Genomic DNA, 17,677 nt, shown 5'->3' with positions numbered 1-17,677 from the left:
ATATACTTATATATAATAAAAATATTATTAGTTGTATAATACTTTTAAAAATTATTAAACAGGGGTGACAATAATTTATTTATAGATATTCCTACAAAACTATATTAGAAAAAATAGACCTCTGGTAAAATCATTCCAAATGCTTTTATCTACTGAATCATTTATAATGTAATTGAGATTTAACTTAGATGATCAAGTATGTTATTGGGTTAGACCTCTCCGCTGAAACTATGATCAGCATCACCCAGGAGACAGTTGGACATGCTGACTTTCAGCCTTGCCATAGACCTATGGAATCAGAATCTGCATTGTAACAAACTCCCTTGTAGAACTTGGGCAATATGATGCTCGAGTATGCTCAAGGTTTTGTAAAGAAGTTAAACTTGAGCAACACTATTATTGACTACCTACAATGTTCTGCTGGATTGTAAAGAGGTAACTAAAAAACTCGTCCCCAGCCCTGGCCAGTATCTCAGTGGTTAGAGCATCAGCATGTACACTGAAGGATATCAAGTTCGATTATAGTCAAGGGCACCTACATGCATTTCAGGTGTATTTCCCAAATCTAGTCAGGGCTTGTGTGGGAGGCAACCAGTTGATGTTCCTCTCTCTCTCTTCTCCCCTCCCACTCTCCCTTCCACTCACTCTGAAGAAGCAAGCAATGGAAACAATATCTTCAGGTGAGGATTAACAACAACAACAACAACAACAAAAACCTACACACACACACACACACACACACACACACACACACACACACACCAAAAACGTGTCCTCATACTACAGACACATGGGGTAGAGGGGCATTCCATTCCCCAAGTCCTAGAAGCCACCTATGAAACTATTTACCTTTAGGTGACCTCATTCCGGAGCATTTGGGGAAGGCTGACCTAGAGAACATCTTTTAAATGCTGATTTATGAACACATAACTTTAATAATTCATTGGTATCCAGGGTCAAGCTTACCATTACCCCTCTTCCTTCCATGAAGCTCCCAACTCCTAATGCTTCCTGCAAAGGGAGACATGCCCCTGCCATTCATAGTCTGATTTTCCATTTCTCCCTTTTCTTTCTAAGACTTTCACGTCTGGGGGCGTTTAGAAAGGTAAGTATGAAAACTACCAAAATACTTTAAAAAAGAAAAAGACCATTTTCAAGATATTCATTTCTATGACATCTGGCAGCATGAAAAGGGGAATTCAAGGCAGAAAGCAGCTCTTTATGTTAAAGTCACAAACAAGGTGGGGTAAGGATTTTGTTTTTCTCATATTCTGAATTTTCTTTTTCTTTTTCTCTTCTCTCTCTCTCTCTCTCTCTCTCTCTCTCTCCCTGTCTCTATTTCTCTCTCCCTCTTTCTTTCTCTCCCTCCTTTCTTTGGCACATGGTTAGAGAAACAGAAGGTAAGATGTAATTTATTTGATACATATTTATGGATTTTCCCAAAACCATAAAACATAAAATTATCAGTTTATGCACTGATAATTTCTAATATTTCATAAAAACTCAATAATAACGATTATTACTAAAGAGGGGGAAAAATGCCCCGAAGCAACTGAAATGTAACAGAGAAAATTTAAAGGGGGGAAGGAAAGAGAATGTGTGGCTCAGGCCCTGGTTTTGACCCTGGGCAGGAAGAAAATTATTCTGGCTGTGACATCAAAAGGAATGGAGGCACTCCATGTAAAAATGTGGGCTTACTTTGGGACTATTCCTGAGCAAAATGATGGTCTCCATATACTCGGTGCTTTTAGGGGATTTGAGGGCTACCTCCTGGTGAGCTAGTGGGAAATTTGAGAAGATAGTCCTGACATTATTTCTGCCACTCCAAGATCCTACATCAATGCTTATGACTTTTACCCTGTTGAAACAGAATTGGGAAAAGCTGATAGGACTTTGAGGGACTAGGGTATCGCTGGGATGTTCTGGTAAACATGAACCACCGGACCTCTGGAAAAACACCCCCTGGTTTGTAGCATGGATATAAATACACACATCGTGGCTGGTTTGAATTTACCAAAGCAGGATCCCTGAAGGTGCAGTTGGCAACAGCTGAACACAACCAGCTGCTGCAAGCTGGTGGGAGCTGGCTCCAGCACCCCAGGGGAGTCCTATCTCTGGAAACCAGAGGGCGTGAGCAAACGTTCCTAGTTGGAAAGAGGCAGAATGGGGAACCTAATGCAGAGTAAAATGCAGGGCTGGGAGGGAGCACACTGCTTCTTACTTTCCCCTTACACTCCCCTTGTGAGCTTCCTGGTAACTGATGCAATCTAATTCTAGCCTATAGCCCAACTTTTGGCATTGTTAACTGACTAAACAACAACTTTAGAAACAGACGATGATAGCAATACAAACAACAAAACCTGGTGACTTCTACTTAAAATAATTGAGAAGTTACAAAATATGCCCAACTCTCTGTGAGAACTTTTTCACAAACACATTGAAATCTTCAGATTGATTGGCTGCCAGGGAGGGTGTTCGGTCACCTTTAGCGGGAAGTTGGATTTGCTGGAGAGAAGAGATACACACATTTCACTTACCAGTTCTGACCGAAAGGCTGATGCTGACTTGTGTACCCATTTCAGCCCTTTGTTTCTGTTATCACAAGGGAGCAGCCTCAAGGCTCCCTGCTCAGGGACGGGAGCCAAGCACCGCTCTCCATGTTTAATAAGTCTTAACCAGGTGTAATTAAACTGTTGAAGCTGTGGAAGAAATGAGTAAGAGAAAGGTCACCTCAGGTGGAAAGCACAAGTAAGGGCTTCGTCAAACCTTTTTTTGCCAGCAAAGGTTAAGAACATAGGCACTCTCATCAGATGGTTTGCATGTGAATCCTGGTATTGCCACTTTCAACACTGATAGTAGGGGCATAATATTAATCCTGACTAATCTAATTTTTCTCCATTTTTAGTTGGGTAGCAACTTCAACATGACTGTCTCACAGGCTTGGGGAATGACCGTCAAGTGTTTAGCACACTTACGTAAGCCCTGAGAAAGGGTAAGTTGCAACAGTACACCGCAGTCCAATTAGTACATATCTGCAAACAAATGTCATTCCAGTTCGAAATCCCAGACCACCTGGTGCTTGAAGTATTGGAACCTCCAAACCACCATAGTCTTGAGCCAGTGGGACTCCAGGAGATCCAAGTCAGGGCCCTAAACTACCTTGTGGAAATTATTATGCTAGACAACCAGACCCCTAGAGGAAATGTTAAAAATCTTTCTTTATGCCCTAACCGGTTTGGCTCAGTGGAAAGAGCGCCGGTCTGCAGACTGAAAGGTCCCAGGTTTGATTCCAGTCAAGGGCATGTACCTTGGTTGCGGGTACATCCCCAGTAGGAGGTGTGCAGGAGGCAGCTGGTCGATGTTTCTCTCTCATCGATGTTTCTAACTCTCTATCCCTCTCTATTCATCTCTGTAAAAAAATCAATAAAATATATTTTTGAAAAATTTTTCTTTGCTGATAGTGCGAAGAACTGCTCTTAGAGAAGTCCAGTTTTGGGGAATCACCAAGGTCTAAAATAAATGCCAATTCAGGTGATGGAACCATGTTTTTAATTTTTATATATTTTCTCCAGTTATTTACAACCTAGTACTATCTGCCTGGTTAATAAACTGTAAGGCTCTGAGTCTGTGGGAAATTTGTAAAGGAATTAGTAAATAAGTCTACTGGTAAAATCTATCTAAAAGTTTTTATCTAATGAATTATTGGTAATGTGATTGAGATGTCACTTAGATGATCAAGTATGGCATTGGGGTAGACCTCTCTGCTGAAAGGTCTTACTCCCTGGCATATGCCACTCTAGACCATCATTAGAGTCACCTACATCTAGTTGGAAATGCAGAGAATCAGTTCTGCCACGAACCTATTGAATCAGAATTCACATTTAACAAACTCCCCAGATGATTTGTATGCATATTAAAATTTGAGAATGTGGATAAAAGGTGGTTCTATGGAAAAAAACCTCACCGGGGGTCTGATCACAAATTCCCAACAGGCAGGTCATGGTGGGTGGTCATGCCCCACCTTGCTTTTTCCCACCTTCATGTACTTCCTTACATACCTTCCTTAATCTCAAATGCACAAAAACAAAACAAAACAAAACGAAACAAAACACCCTGCAAAACTATTATTCTAGAGCATTTGGGATCTTACTCCCTGGTATATGCCATCAGTTTGGCTCAAATAAACTAATTAAATGTTTCTATAGGTTTGGATGTTTCTTATGTTGACAAGAAGCATGGACATAATACAAAGAAGCTATGTAGCTATGAAGAAAAGCTAGATAGTACCTTGCAAAGGGACATCTCAACTGATTAATAAGTTAACTAAAGAGACTTTTTAAGTAAGGTGAAAAGATAGTGCTTGATGGGACAATCATACAACCCTAGGGATTTATTCTTTTAAGCTTTATTATTATTATTATTATTATTATTATTATTATTATTATAAATGCTGTAGTCACTGGCTTAATATTGTCTTATTATTTCTGGCTAACATAACTTTATCTCCACCAAGTTTCTTTACTTTTGATTACTCAAACAAGCCACAGGAGGCAGAGGCTGAAAAGGAGTAACAAGACAAAAGGGAGATGGACATTTGTGGAAGGCAGGGGTTGCACAACTCATATATTTCCCTCATAGTCTCCCTCTCAAGAGACTCAATGGTTATTGAGACCATAACTTGGATTTTTAGATAAAATATTGATGAGACTGGAAGGGTTGCACTATTTAATATTTTATTTTCATCTAATTTGGACTAATATTGTTTTGTTTTACTATTTGTGAGTTGTTTCCTCTCAGAATTGTTAATACATATAAGTTATTTCTTTTCATTGATTTTTGACACTTTTTTCTTTCAAGTTTCTCCTCTTTTTCCTAATTAAAAGTCCCCTTAGCCTCAGGTTACAATTCATAGCTGAATTATAGCCACAGAGATGACAAAATGCCTTTTTTTTTCTTCTTTCTAGTAGAAGCTTTGAATGAAGAGGTAGAGATGGGATGTACTTCAAAATAAAAGCAATATCTCCTACTCGAATGCAAGTAGTATGTTTTGGCAAGCCTATGTTATCACGAAAAATAATTTCTCTACCTAAGAGTGGCCTACAATCTTAGGGAACTGAGTTGTACTCATGAATTGATGTCCCCGTGAGTCCAGAAACTGTCCCCACAGAATAAGAATGGATAGGGAGTGTGTGTTGGAGAGGGAGGTGCCATCACCTCCAGCTCCCCTCCAGCACTGCAGAGTCCCTCCCTCCCTAACCACTGTGCTCTGAGTCTGTGGGAGTGTTGCTGCAGGGTTTTCCATCATGGATCGTGAATTATGTGATTTACATTATTTCCTTCAGATATAGAAGAATGGGGGCAGGGGATAGAATCAGAGAATCAAATTGCTCCCTGAGATTAATTATTTAAAAATATATCCTGTCTTTTTCTTTATTACTCTATCTTTATACATCACGTGCTATTTTCAATATATTTTTTTTTTGGTCTGTTATAGCAGTGAACATTTGTGGAGCATTAAGAACTGGGTGTTGTTCTAATTCCTTCATAGTTTCATCTAATTCAATTCTCACACTAGCATTAAGGTGGGCACTATAATCACTGCCATTTACCTGAGGGTTAAGAAACATACAAAATTCACACACTTTGCAAGTGAAGGAGCCAGATCTGCGTTTCTCATGTGTTGGCTTCAGTACCCACATCTTTACATTTAGCAACCTTATGATTATATAGGAATTAACTATTGTTTCTGTAAGCAAAAACCAATTTCTCAAGTGAGTGATGAATGTGTTATACCCTGCACTTATCAGCTACACCAGTATGGTGAGCTGCACCTACTATCAGAGAGCAAACCCCAGCCCAGCATACCTTGCTGCTCCCGTCACAGTCTTCCAGAATGGCTGTGGTATTTCCAATGGAAAGGCATTTACCCAAGGCCATGTTAATAAGCTAGGAAGCAAAATATAAAATATGCATGAAGAAACAAATATTTTAAAGTAGATCAAGGCATTCAGAAAACACAGAAAATGAAACAACAGGAAGGTTAAAAGACAGTTAAGTTAATATAGCTCAGCAGTACTTAGCACTGTAAGAGTTCAGTGGTTGCTATCTCTAAGACATATGTAATCTTGCTAACGTACAGCTTCAATCTCTCAATTGAGGCCTGCGATTTAGCCACAGAGCCAACAAACAGAAGCTTTTAATTAACCCTTGCCTGGAATGTTGAATAGGGAGTGAGCACAAGGTGGCAAGAAAAAGTAGTTATTTTCTTGGCTCAAGTTTGTCTGATGCATATATTAAAAGTCAGGGCACACACTTGCAATTTAATCAAACTGACAGCTATGGGCTCTGTTGCCTGGCTGACCCCTCCAAGCTACTTGACTGCTCAGGCATTGAATCACAGATAGATAAATTGAGTCCTTCAAGAACAGCAGATTTCCAGCTGATTCTCTGTCAGAATCTTCCTAATGACTCAGGCAAGCTACAATTCATTACAGGAAAGTCACGAAAATGAATACGGAGCCAAGCTTAAAGGCACTTTCTGGCAGGCCCCCAGCTCTTTAATGGATTTGCAGGGTCAAATATAGAGGCAGCTTTCTATAAGTCACCATTTAACGCAGAAAAATGTTGATTCCCTTGCCCCCTTGACATCCTGGACAGGGCTAACGAGGCTGTGGGTTAATAGTGCAATTTAGGCTTCTCAGGTTTCTAGAAGAGCTGTATAAAACCAAGTTTCCACTCTGGAGAGCCTGCGGAGCAGGGAGGTGGTGAGGTCTTAGTTGCCAGGGACACTATTAGTGCCCTCTCCTGCTCCACATGCCTAACACAGAGCTATAACTCTGGGGTGATGAAGCAGCCTCTGTAGCTCACAAAACTACCAGTGTCAGAACATGATGCTCAGTGAGTTGGTCCTCACTTTTTCCACTCATAGCTTAACTGGCAAGAAAATGCAGAAAAATAACAACTAAACTAAACTAAAAGCAAGTGGGGAAAACAGCAAAGCTACACTAATAAAAGGTAAATATTTAAATTGACCATCACTTCACAACACCCACAAACCAATCAGGAGTGAGTATGCAAATTAACAGGACAAATATGGCGGCGCTGCTCTGGGCCTCTGGGCAGCACTCATGCAGGTATGGAGTGGCTGGGTGGGGTGGGATGCCTGCTATGACGGGGAGGGCAGGGGGCAGAGTGGCGGCCAGAGTGAAGGCCTGGGTTACAGGTGCTGGAGGAAAAATGGTGCTGGCAGCCAGGGGAAGGAAGGTCTATTGTATGAATCTTTGTGCAATGGGCCTCTAGTACTGTAAGAAAGGGACCAACATTTTACAGACAGGAGAAAAACTTGGGCATGGATAAACCTGAGAGGTGGGATTGCAATCCTCCACATAATAATGCAAAACTTGAGTAAGACCTTCAGTGGAATGGTGTCCTGGAAAAAGCAATCTACCCGTTAGCAGAGGGATGCCACAGGGAGGCTAGATTCTGCCAGATCTAAAACCTTACAGTGACCTTCATTTGGATTTGAGATGTGAATTTACACTTGTATTATTGAGTATAAACCCTGACAGACCCTTGAGGCATTGAAACAACATAAAAATAGTAGCCGGTTGGTTGCTTTGGGGTTGGCTGGAATGCAAAAGAAATTCTAGAAGGACAGGAACTCTGTCAGAAATCCTCAAAGAAAGCTCTGTTCACAATTTAAAATGGCAAATATGGGAGAAATCCCCCCACCATTAGTAAGTGGGAGCAGTCAGTAATCACATCTTGAACTTCAGAGAAGAGTTAATAGGGATGAAACAGAGATAAAAATCTTGTGGATAATTTAGAAAGTATTTTATTGTCAAAGGGGTGTGGAAATCTCTGGCTTCAATCTCTTGAACAGGTAGTCTTACCCCGGAACCTTTCAGAACTTTCAGTAGGGTACCATAATGTTCAGCTTGCTGCTCTAAGAGGAATGTAGTGTGTTGTTTGCCATATGTATTTGACCATGGATCCCTAGTTTTGGCAGCACAGCTAATAAGATGCCCCAGAGCAATGTTTGGGAGCCCAAGGTTCAATAGATTTCTTTGTATTTATTTTGTACAATTCCTTCTTCCAAGAACTGAGTGGCATTAGAAGGAAAAAGGACAATCTTTTCTATCCTTGCCTCCCTCCCCCTGATCCCACCCACTTCATCTGAAGATCTATTTCCCTTCCCTCTTTACGAGTGATTACTAGAGAAATTTACTAGAGAAACTCCTTTTCTTAATAACAAAATATTTGATGAAGTGCTAAAGAACTGTGATTCTTTATCACATTGTGAATGGTTTTCAAAATTGAGTCATTTTATTTTATTTTCCGGTGTATAAGACGACTTTTGAAATGAAAAAAAGTCAACCGAAAATCAGGGGCAAAAGACCAAAATTGCACAAAAATTACCTGCAAATCCTGACGGCAAGGTAAGTCTTTTCTTTGAAGTGGGGGGTAGTCTTATACAGCAAATATAGGCCTAAACCTATGTTTTAAGTGTAAAAATTAGGGGGTCGTCTTATATGACGGAAAATACTGTACTATTTTATCCTCACCTGAGGATATTTTTTCCATTGATTTTTACAGAGTAGACGGGAGGGAGGAGGGGGAGAGAGAGAAACATCAACATGAGAGAGACACATCGATTGGTTGCCTCTCATACATGGCCCTATGGGCGCAGGGAAACCTCAACTGAGGAATATGCCCTTGTGGTGGTGGGGAAGGAGGGAATCAAACCCAAGACTCTTTGGTCTGTGAGCTGACTCTCTCTAGCCACTGAGCAACAGACCAGGGCTTCATTTTGTTTTTAAAGAATTGTACCTATGATTTTACAGTAAACCATTTAAATATTTTTTTAAAAAATCAGGTAGTATATCAATTTTAAACTTTTCGTTTTGAATTATTTTATTGCCAAATTAGGGAATGGAAGTTAGTCTCAGTTTATCACAGAATTGTTAAACATTAGGCTATAGGCCTGTTTCTAAGAATTTTATCCAATATAAATATACATTATTGGTGAAGTTATTTTATTTATTCCAAATATTTTTGGTTCAATAAGAAATTACTTGTTCTCACTAGAAAACATAAACAGAACACACACACACACACACACACACACACACACACACACCCACCCTGCCACCAAACAAACAAAAAACTTAACTGGATTTAAATTCCTAAGTGTATAGGTTGTGGAATTCATTTTCATGGAACTTTTCAAGATTGTGTATCCAGAATAACATTCTAGTTCATCTCACTCTGCATTGCCTGAAGAAAGGTCCTAATTTTTTGTTTTGTTTTGTTTTTTAATGGTAATAATGCTCCTCCCTACTGGTTGCTTCAGAAGGAAGCAAATGCCATATTTATTAAAATTTGTCTAAGGACGGCAGCAGATAGTGAAAGAAATAATTTGTTAAAATCATTTAAAATATATATTTTTTTGCATTTTGACATATAATAACTCAGGCATCAGCCAAAGGCTGTTTCATTAGGAGAACTCTTCAAAAATTTCATGAGAATGCAAACAAGTTAGCCACACAGAGAAGGCAAAAGACAGTTTTTTAGTTCCCTCTGGTGGCTAAAGCTTGGTAATGCTCTTGCTGAGATTTTGTGTGGTTAGGACAGGAAAAAATTACTATGGTGAAAATTTATTTTCCTGCTCAAGAGATAGAATTTAAAAATATAAATTTATTTTACAGACAAATCATTTAAATAGTGTATAAGTCCAGGATATTCTTCCTACTGAGTTGCCTAAAACAGCAGATTGAACTACCTGAGGCAGCACATTTCTATTTTGATCTATAAGGATGGCAATTCCATAATACATTATGGTATGTACAAACAGATCATGTGTACCCATTTGTCAGTTGAATTTTATAACAATAGAACAAAATTCAGACCACTTTCCTCTATTTCACAATATTCCAGGTTATCCTTATACCACCAGAGAGAATAGTTTTACTAAGTCCTTGTCATCAGGAGATTTGCTTCGCAAAGAATGGCTGGTTTGCACAATCCCCTTTCAAAGGCAAACTGAAAAAAGTTGGCTCAAGAAAGCAGGCTTACTGCTGTTCAAGTCTGAGAACCTCTGGCATGAAGAAAAAGGAAACTTAAAGAAAATAAAACAACACTGGCAGTAAACCTTAAATGAGAAATAGAACAATTAAAAAAAAATGAAAATATGCATAACTAGGGAAGAGCTCCAGGTCAACACTTGACTAACCATCTCCAAACCCATCCTATGGTAAATGTCCTCACATCTGGCCATCCTCTTCAAATCTAGCCTCACTGCTAGAACAGGTTGAAATGGCTTTTGTCTCGTTTCTCCCCTTCCTTAATTTTTTCTTCGCTTTGTCCTCTATCCCACCTATCTAGCTTGGCTTCTTCCCTTTTAGTACATTACCTTGTATCTTGGAATTTTCTCTGCTGTTGTCTGACAATTTGTTACTTTTAAATTTATAAAACTCTAAATCATGCCATTCTATTATTTAACCCTACTCAATAACTTACCATTACATTCAGAAGAAAGGGAGGAAAGAAGGAAAGAAGGAAGGAAGGATCTTTCCTACAAGGACCTACATGATCTGACTCCTTCCTCCCTCTTCAACTTCACCTGGTGCCATTCTTTCCTCCTTCATACCCTGACAACAACAGTCATGTCCTTCCCAGTTCTTGAACATCTCGGATGGTCATCAGTCTCCAAGTTTTCACATAAGGGCATCCTGTGCCTGGGGCTCCTTTAGCACTTGGCTGACTCTTGGTCTTTCAGACCTAGCCTTCAACATCTCCTCAGTTGACCACTCTAACTTAGATGGATTCTTCACTGTTGGCCTGTCTCCCAAATGAGAGCTATTATATTTATTCACTCTTTACTTGCTTATTTTTATAATATTTTTTCTCTTCTCAATTCCAAGCTCCACAAAGAAGAGGTCAAGTCTACTTAATTGATCACCTGAAATTCAGTTTTAAAATACTGCTTGGTTCATTTATACTTAATAGATATTTGCTGAATTAATCAGTGAACATGGCTGCCTGGAAGCCTTCATCAAGTTTATCTTTTATTTCATCCTCAACCCTGCTTTGTCTCATCTGCACTCATACTTGGTATTTCTTTATAATGTAATAATTAATTCATTCTTTCCCCCACATTTTCAAAAGTATATTGGCATTTTATTATTTATGGAGTCAGATTTTAAATTGCTGCTTGAACTTACCACACCGCCAGCTCTCACAATGGGAGCCTTCAAGTCAGGAAACACATTCTCCAGGTACCATTTGAAACTTTTGCAGTTTAGTTTCTTTCGAAGTTCCCGTTGTTGGGTGAGGTTTCCGACATCTAGTCCTTGGTCTATGAGGTTTTCCTCGTGGCCATAGAACAGCTCCTTGTACTCGTCAAGCCAGACCTCGGCCACCCGCACCAAGTTCCGCTCCACTGTCTTCATCCGGTCTTTGGGGAAGGAATATGGGTTATCACCTCTGAAAATGTGGCCCACTCTGGAACAAGGAATGATCTCAATTTCGCCACCACACATCCACACCTGGAACAGTTTAATGATAAGCATCAATTATCAAATCCTTGTCCACAAATTATGGGCAATTAACAATGACAAGGAACCACCTGACTATTCTCCTCCCCCACTTTGTTTGAAGTAGCCCTCTCAACTTCTAAACTCTTCTTCAATAGGAAATTAAACTCAACAGGTTTATTTAGTTTTGCATATTGCTGTGGATCATTTCAGAATTAGTAAAATATATATTTCCCCTTCCTTCCTTTGCAATGTAAATTTCTATTTTCCAAAAAATTCCTCACAATCTCATTATGTAAAATGAGTTCCTGCTTTAGTTGAATCAAGGAAAAAAGTATATATTTTCTTAAAAACACACACACACAAACACACAACTCAAAAACCATTCTCCTTGATCAGGAGCTCAAATAATACCACTTTTACTACATATCACCCTACTGCATAGGAGAGCCATTGCTTTTTGGATGCTCCCCTTTATGGCTTATGCCACAGCTTCAGATATTAATCAGTGACTTTATAAATACCAAGAGTCCTCTGATATGTCCCAAATTGCTGCACTATGGCCTGTCTGCAGCCTGCCTTATGGTCACTTCCTGTCATGTGTGTTCTCCAAGATGACCCATAACTAAATAATTTCATTGCTTCCAATATATTAGAAAAATGTTCCAAGAGAGTTATTTAATATTAAGTATGAATCCTACAGTGTTTACACAGAATGACAGGCAATTATTTTCCCCATATTCTGATGCAGAAACAGTGCTGTGAAGTATTAGGGAGCTCTAATAAATTTCATGAGTGCTATTGATTCTTCCAAATTCAATCTTGGATATGAAAACATTAATCCAGAGGCCCTAAAATTTCTGTGAAATCCCCCCAAACATACACAATCCACCCTGGGGCAGTCATATATCTGATTGTATTAGTACAATGAAATCATTTAAAACTATAAGCTCTTAATTGTAGATAGAATTTGAGAAACACTCGTAATACCTTGAATGACAGCTCCATATTTTCTCCACCCCAAACATCAAGCCCAGGGTCATATGTTCCAAGTTCATAAAAGTAATTTTTATCAATAGAAAACAATCCACCTGCCATGACAGGGCACCTACAATGAGAAAAGGTTGGGTTTTTTTTTACATTTGCATATCATGGGAACTCAGTTGTTATCAGAGCTTGTGATGGATGTGGGAGGCTTTTCAGAATAGCTGCCAAGTGTGGGGAAGTCTTGGAATAGCACAAACAGCACTGAAGTGGCAACTTCCCTGGTTCATGGTGGCAGAAGGAAGGTGGGACCTGGAACTAGCATGACCTGTATCCCAAATGTTCTTTCCAGATTATTCAGAATACATTCCCTTCCTAATATTATGTTGAGTTTATTCTGAACTCAACTACTCCATTGATCCTTAACATGAGAGTCTAATAAAGGCAAAGAGGTTCTTTAGGTGTAGGATCAGAACAAGAATGTTAGGTTCAGGCAGATCTGGGTTTCAATCCCAATTTCTGCTTTTACTATCTATGTATCTCTGGGAAAATTACTTCACTATTTTTTTGAATATATTTTTATTGATTTCAGAGAGAAAGGGAGAGGGAATCACCAATCAGCTGCTCCTTCATGCCCCCTACTGAGAATTGAGCTGGACATCTGGGCATATGCCCTTGACTGGAATTGAACTTGAGACCCTTCAGTCTGCAGACCAATGCTCTGTCCACTGAGCCAAACCAGCTAGGGCTACTTCACTCTTTTAAGTATCAATTTTCTCATCTCTATAATGGGAATACTGCCCCCTCTCTCCTAGGGTTATAGAGTGGGTTAAAAGCAGAGCGCTTAATAAATAACAGTACTAGAGCATCAGTCCTGAAGCATCATACAAGACAAGGAATGAGTGTGCTTTATTGAGATTACATTCAGGGAAAGCATGCTCCAATGCATAGTCTGGGCTTGGGCTCTCTCTTGGAACTTTCTGGCTTGAGTCTACATAACTCTTTCAGACAGGGAAAGCTCAGAGCTCCCACTGCCCAGCCTGGGGCTGGCTGCCTGCTTGTCCTGCAGGGCTGGACTCTGGGGCAAGTGTTAGGAAGCCTCCACTTCAACTTCAGGTATAAGTTGTGCTCTTCAATCCAGATTCTCCAGCAATAAAGCTCCAATTTTAATTCATATCTATCTTCTGCATCTATTTATTGATTCATTCATAGAAATTGGCAGCTATCCTATGAAGGGAAGACTAGATTCGAAAAGAAAATCCTAATAGTAGCTATTATTTTTATTACAATGATACTTCTATTACTATTATTTGCTCTCCTAATTTTAACTCATATTGACTTCAATATTATGTGTGTTTTTATAGCATATATGCAATATATATTCAACTAGCTTAATCTATCTTGAGTTGTAAATCCCAGAGAACAGAAAATGTGTTAGCAAATTCCTCTGCACTCAGGGCTGACTAGGTGCAGTGGATCATTTGAAAAATGAGTTTTGGTAGTGGGAAACTATTTTTTCAGGAAAATTTTTTTTACTTTTGGACTATTGGCTATAACTATAATTCTTGATATCCTATTAAATGACAGAATAGACTTTCTTGGTAAAATTGCTTCCTATGCCTTTATAAAAAGACGCATGAACCCTGGCTAGTGTGTCTCAGTTAATTGAGCATCATCGCATGAACTAGAAGATAACGGTTCAATTTCTAGTTAGGGCACATGCCCTGGTTGTGGGCTTGATCCCCAGTAGGGAGCATGCAGGAGACAGCTGATCAATGGTTCTCTGTCATTAATGTGTGTGTCTTTCCCTCTCCTTTCCTCCCTCTCTCTAAAAACAAACAAAAATGAATAAAAAACATACTAGGGTTTTAAAAACACATGACTGTTTCCTAAAATTAAATTTCAAACACTTACCTTATTACATCAGTTTCTTTAATGTTGTTTTTTGCAATAACATCTGGGGGAATTGTTCTCCAAGCAAAGTTCAAGGGCCACACAAAGACGCCTCTTTGAAAGTTGTCCACTGTCATGTAACTAGTTCAGGGAAAGACCAAAAGTGCTACCTGAGATCATACATGTATACTTAACAGACCCAAAGCCATGTCTTGTTTAATGAATAAAACCAGTTATGCAGATGACTTTAGATCATTACAAACTTTTAAAGAACATTCTTAGAAAATTTATAAGTACAATTTGCAATAGTGACCAATTGGCTGAATTGCTTATTTTCAACTTATACTTAAACAAAAAATAATGTTCTAAGGAAAATACATATTTTTGGTTCAGTTGAATACAAAGAGGAAAGAACTGGACAATGGAGTTAAGGGTTAAGAATTTGTGATGATCAAATAAACAGATTTGCCTGCTCTGATCCCAAGATATCTATCATGTATTTCCATTTATTTATGGATAACCTGTGTATTTCTTAGATTTGCAAAAATGCACCCACGATGAGTGTGATCAGTATTTTCTGTTGCTGCTGGTTAAAGACTTACTTAGAAGCATCTTGTGGAATACGACAATATTACCTCATATCCTTATCGTTGATGACTTCAATTACTGGACAGGCTACTTTTTTTCTACTTAAATAAACTCTTTCCAGAAGAGGTTCCAACCAACCAATGTTACATTCCACATGAGAATCTAAGAATGTCAACACATCACCTAAAGAGCCAGAAAAAAAAAATCCATTTGAAAATGTCATATAAGGTCTTAGATATTGTTCCAGAAGTGTGCTTGTAAAGGCAGAAGTCTTCTTTTCTCACTGAATTCCTTGTTCCTATCATTTTGTTTTACAACGGAATAAAATAAATTTTGTTTCTAGCAGTCGCATGGGGCAAGTGCTGTTTATGTTTGCAAAAAAATTGATAAGCCACATAGAATGGGTAGGCAAAATTCTGAAGGGATTACTTAACATTATAAGTGGTTGCTTATGTCCTTATAATTTAAGGGGATGCATCCCAAAAACTCTGGAGGTGGAGAACTGGGATTTTGTTCTTCAAAAGAGCAGGAGAAGTTTGAGATTCCACATTTGGTCTTAGGATGATGAAGAGGTAAAACTGCTCTACATTATAGGGGTGAAAAGAAGTTAAGGTAGAGGAAGCAGGAAGTCTAAGAGGCAGTGTTAAAATGGTTGTTTAATGGGTCTAGAGTTTGAGTTTTGCAAGATGAAAAGAGTTCTGAGATTGGTTGCACAACAATGGAAATACTAGTAAACTTCACAGTACAGAACTATATATTGAAAAATGGTTAAGATGGTAACATTTTATGTTAAGATGGTAAAATTTTATGTTATGCATCTTTTATCACAATTTCAAAAAGTTGTAAGAGAAAAAATAGAACTTGGAGGCCAGAAATATGTATTAAGAATTTTTTTTAAAAATTAGTTGGGTGAAGTAATACTCTTTCTCCTTTCAATGAAAATCTCAGCAGTATCTATATTGTTTCAAGCAGTGTGTGTGTGTGTGTGTGTGTGTGTGTGTGAGAGAGAGAGAGAGAGAGAGAGAGAGAGAGAGAGAGAGAGAGAGATTGAGAGAGAGAGAGAGAGAGGGATTAATAATACTCAGAGGAATCTGGCTTGGCCAAAATCCTATGTGGAATCTTTCAGGCTCTACCATAAGCAATTACAAAAGCTTTACCCCACAGGCTTCATGAAGGAAGCCACCAACCCCTCGAAGACTTGGTGCACAGCTGGTGCACTGGAGGGAGGTGCAGTCCAGGACGCAGGCCTTCCTTCCCTCTCAGCTGTTCCCTTCCCTCCCTATCCACTTTTATGGATATCTGTTTCTAGCCCAGGTTTTTCTATTTGGAGGCCTCCCTCTAAGGCTGATATCTCTGCCTCATCTTATGGGATGTGGGTGGATCTTGAAAACATTTTTGTATACTCTCACTCAGTACTTTTCTTATATAAAATTATATTTTTAGTGATTTCAGAGAGAATGGGAAAGGGAGAGGGAGAGAGAACATCAATGATGAGAGAATCATTGATAGGCTGCCTCCTGCATGCCCCACACTGGGCATGTGCCTTGACTGGGAATGGAACCATGACCTCCTGGCTCATAGGTTGAACCTCAAACACTGAGGCATGCTGGCCTGGCACAGTAGTCAGTACTTTTCTACTCTTAACCCTTCCCCTTCTCTCTCAGCCTTTCATTCTGGATTCCTTTCACAGCAAGATTGATATCTGCTCTAGTTCACCAGCCCAGCCCCATTCCATGGGGGGAAAGTCAGCACTGGGGGAGCCAGGACTTTCTTCTTGTTTAGCTTCTTTACTTATACTATGGCAGCAAGTAAGGAAAGCAGTGACTGTACTTGCATTTGGGTTCATTGTGTTAATTGATCACTCTGACACCTGGCTGTTCTCCTCTGCTTTTGACAAACTTTAATAACATCATTTATCTCCTATGAAGTGCTTGCTCTATGCCAGACCCTGTTGTAAGCATTATACATGGTTGTATTATTTAATCCTTACAATAAACCTGAAGTATAGATCTAAATTTATTCCCATTTAAGAGATAAGAAAACTGAGGAACAAAGAACCTAAGCAGATCCCACTCCACTTCTGTCCATTCAGACCCAAAGTTTAAATAGCAGTTTCTGCTAGACCCTATCCCTATCCCCACAGTAGGCTCAAAGGGTCAAAGGGTCAGATCATCTTCAGGCACCAGTGGCAGGTGAAGGGATCCCCAAACTTGTCTTCAATTCCTGTCTGTCCCAGATCCCCACAAAGTTTCTCATTCACTTATTGTTGGGACCCGAGGGAAAGAACATCTGTCTAAAACATTGAATGACATTTTATTTTATTTTATTTTTTAAAAATATATTTTATTGATTTTTTACAGAGAGGAAGGAAGAGAGATAGAGAGCTAGAAACGTCGATGAGAGAGAAACATTGACCAGCTGCCTCCTGCACACCCCCTACAGGGGATGTGTCCGCAACCAATGTACATGCTCTTGACCGGAATCGAACCTGGGACCTTTCAGTCCGCAGACCGACGCTCTACCACTGAGCCAAACTGGCTTTGGTCGAATGACATTTTATATTGTATTTTGGGAGGGATGAGACCTCCCAAGCAAGAATGTCATTGCTCCACACTCAGACATTTTAATTTTAAACAGGATCACGGGAATCAGAACAGGGAGCTGTGTCTCTAACTTTG

General features: G+C 39.3%; 1 protein-coding gene across 1 annotated transcript in view; it reads right to left on the bottom strand.

The window, feature by feature from the left end:
• Positions 1 to 17,677, bottom strand: part of GALNT5 (polypeptide N-acetylgalactosaminyltransferase 5) — a 45,337-nt gene that overhangs the window by 1,713 nt on the left and 25,947 nt on the right. Inside the window, exons 4-9 of the mRNA XM_084891459.1 lie at positions 15,047 to 15,182; positions 14,433 to 14,552; positions 12,525 to 12,642; positions 11,223 to 11,546; positions 5,866 to 5,946; positions 2,538 to 2,699 (exon numbers count right to left, since the gene is read on the bottom strand). Coding sequence (XP_084747585.1) covers positions 2,538 to 2,699; positions 5,866 to 5,946; positions 11,223 to 11,546; positions 12,525 to 12,642; positions 14,433 to 14,552; positions 15,047 to 15,182 — 941 coding nt within the window. The remainder of the gene's footprint in view (positions 1 to 2,537; positions 2,700 to 5,865; positions 5,947 to 11,222; positions 11,547 to 12,524; positions 12,643 to 14,432; positions 14,553 to 15,046; positions 15,183 to 17,677) is intronic.

This window comes from Pipistrellus hanaki, assembly GCF_964339955.1.
Source record: "Pipistrellus hanaki genome assembly, chromosome: 8".
Taxonomy (NCBI): domain Eukaryota; kingdom Metazoa; phylum Chordata; class Mammalia; order Chiroptera; family Vespertilionidae; genus Pipistrellus; species Pipistrellus hanaki.
Note: the sequence above shows the minus strand (reverse complement) of the source record. Positions and strands in the feature narration are given on the sequence as shown.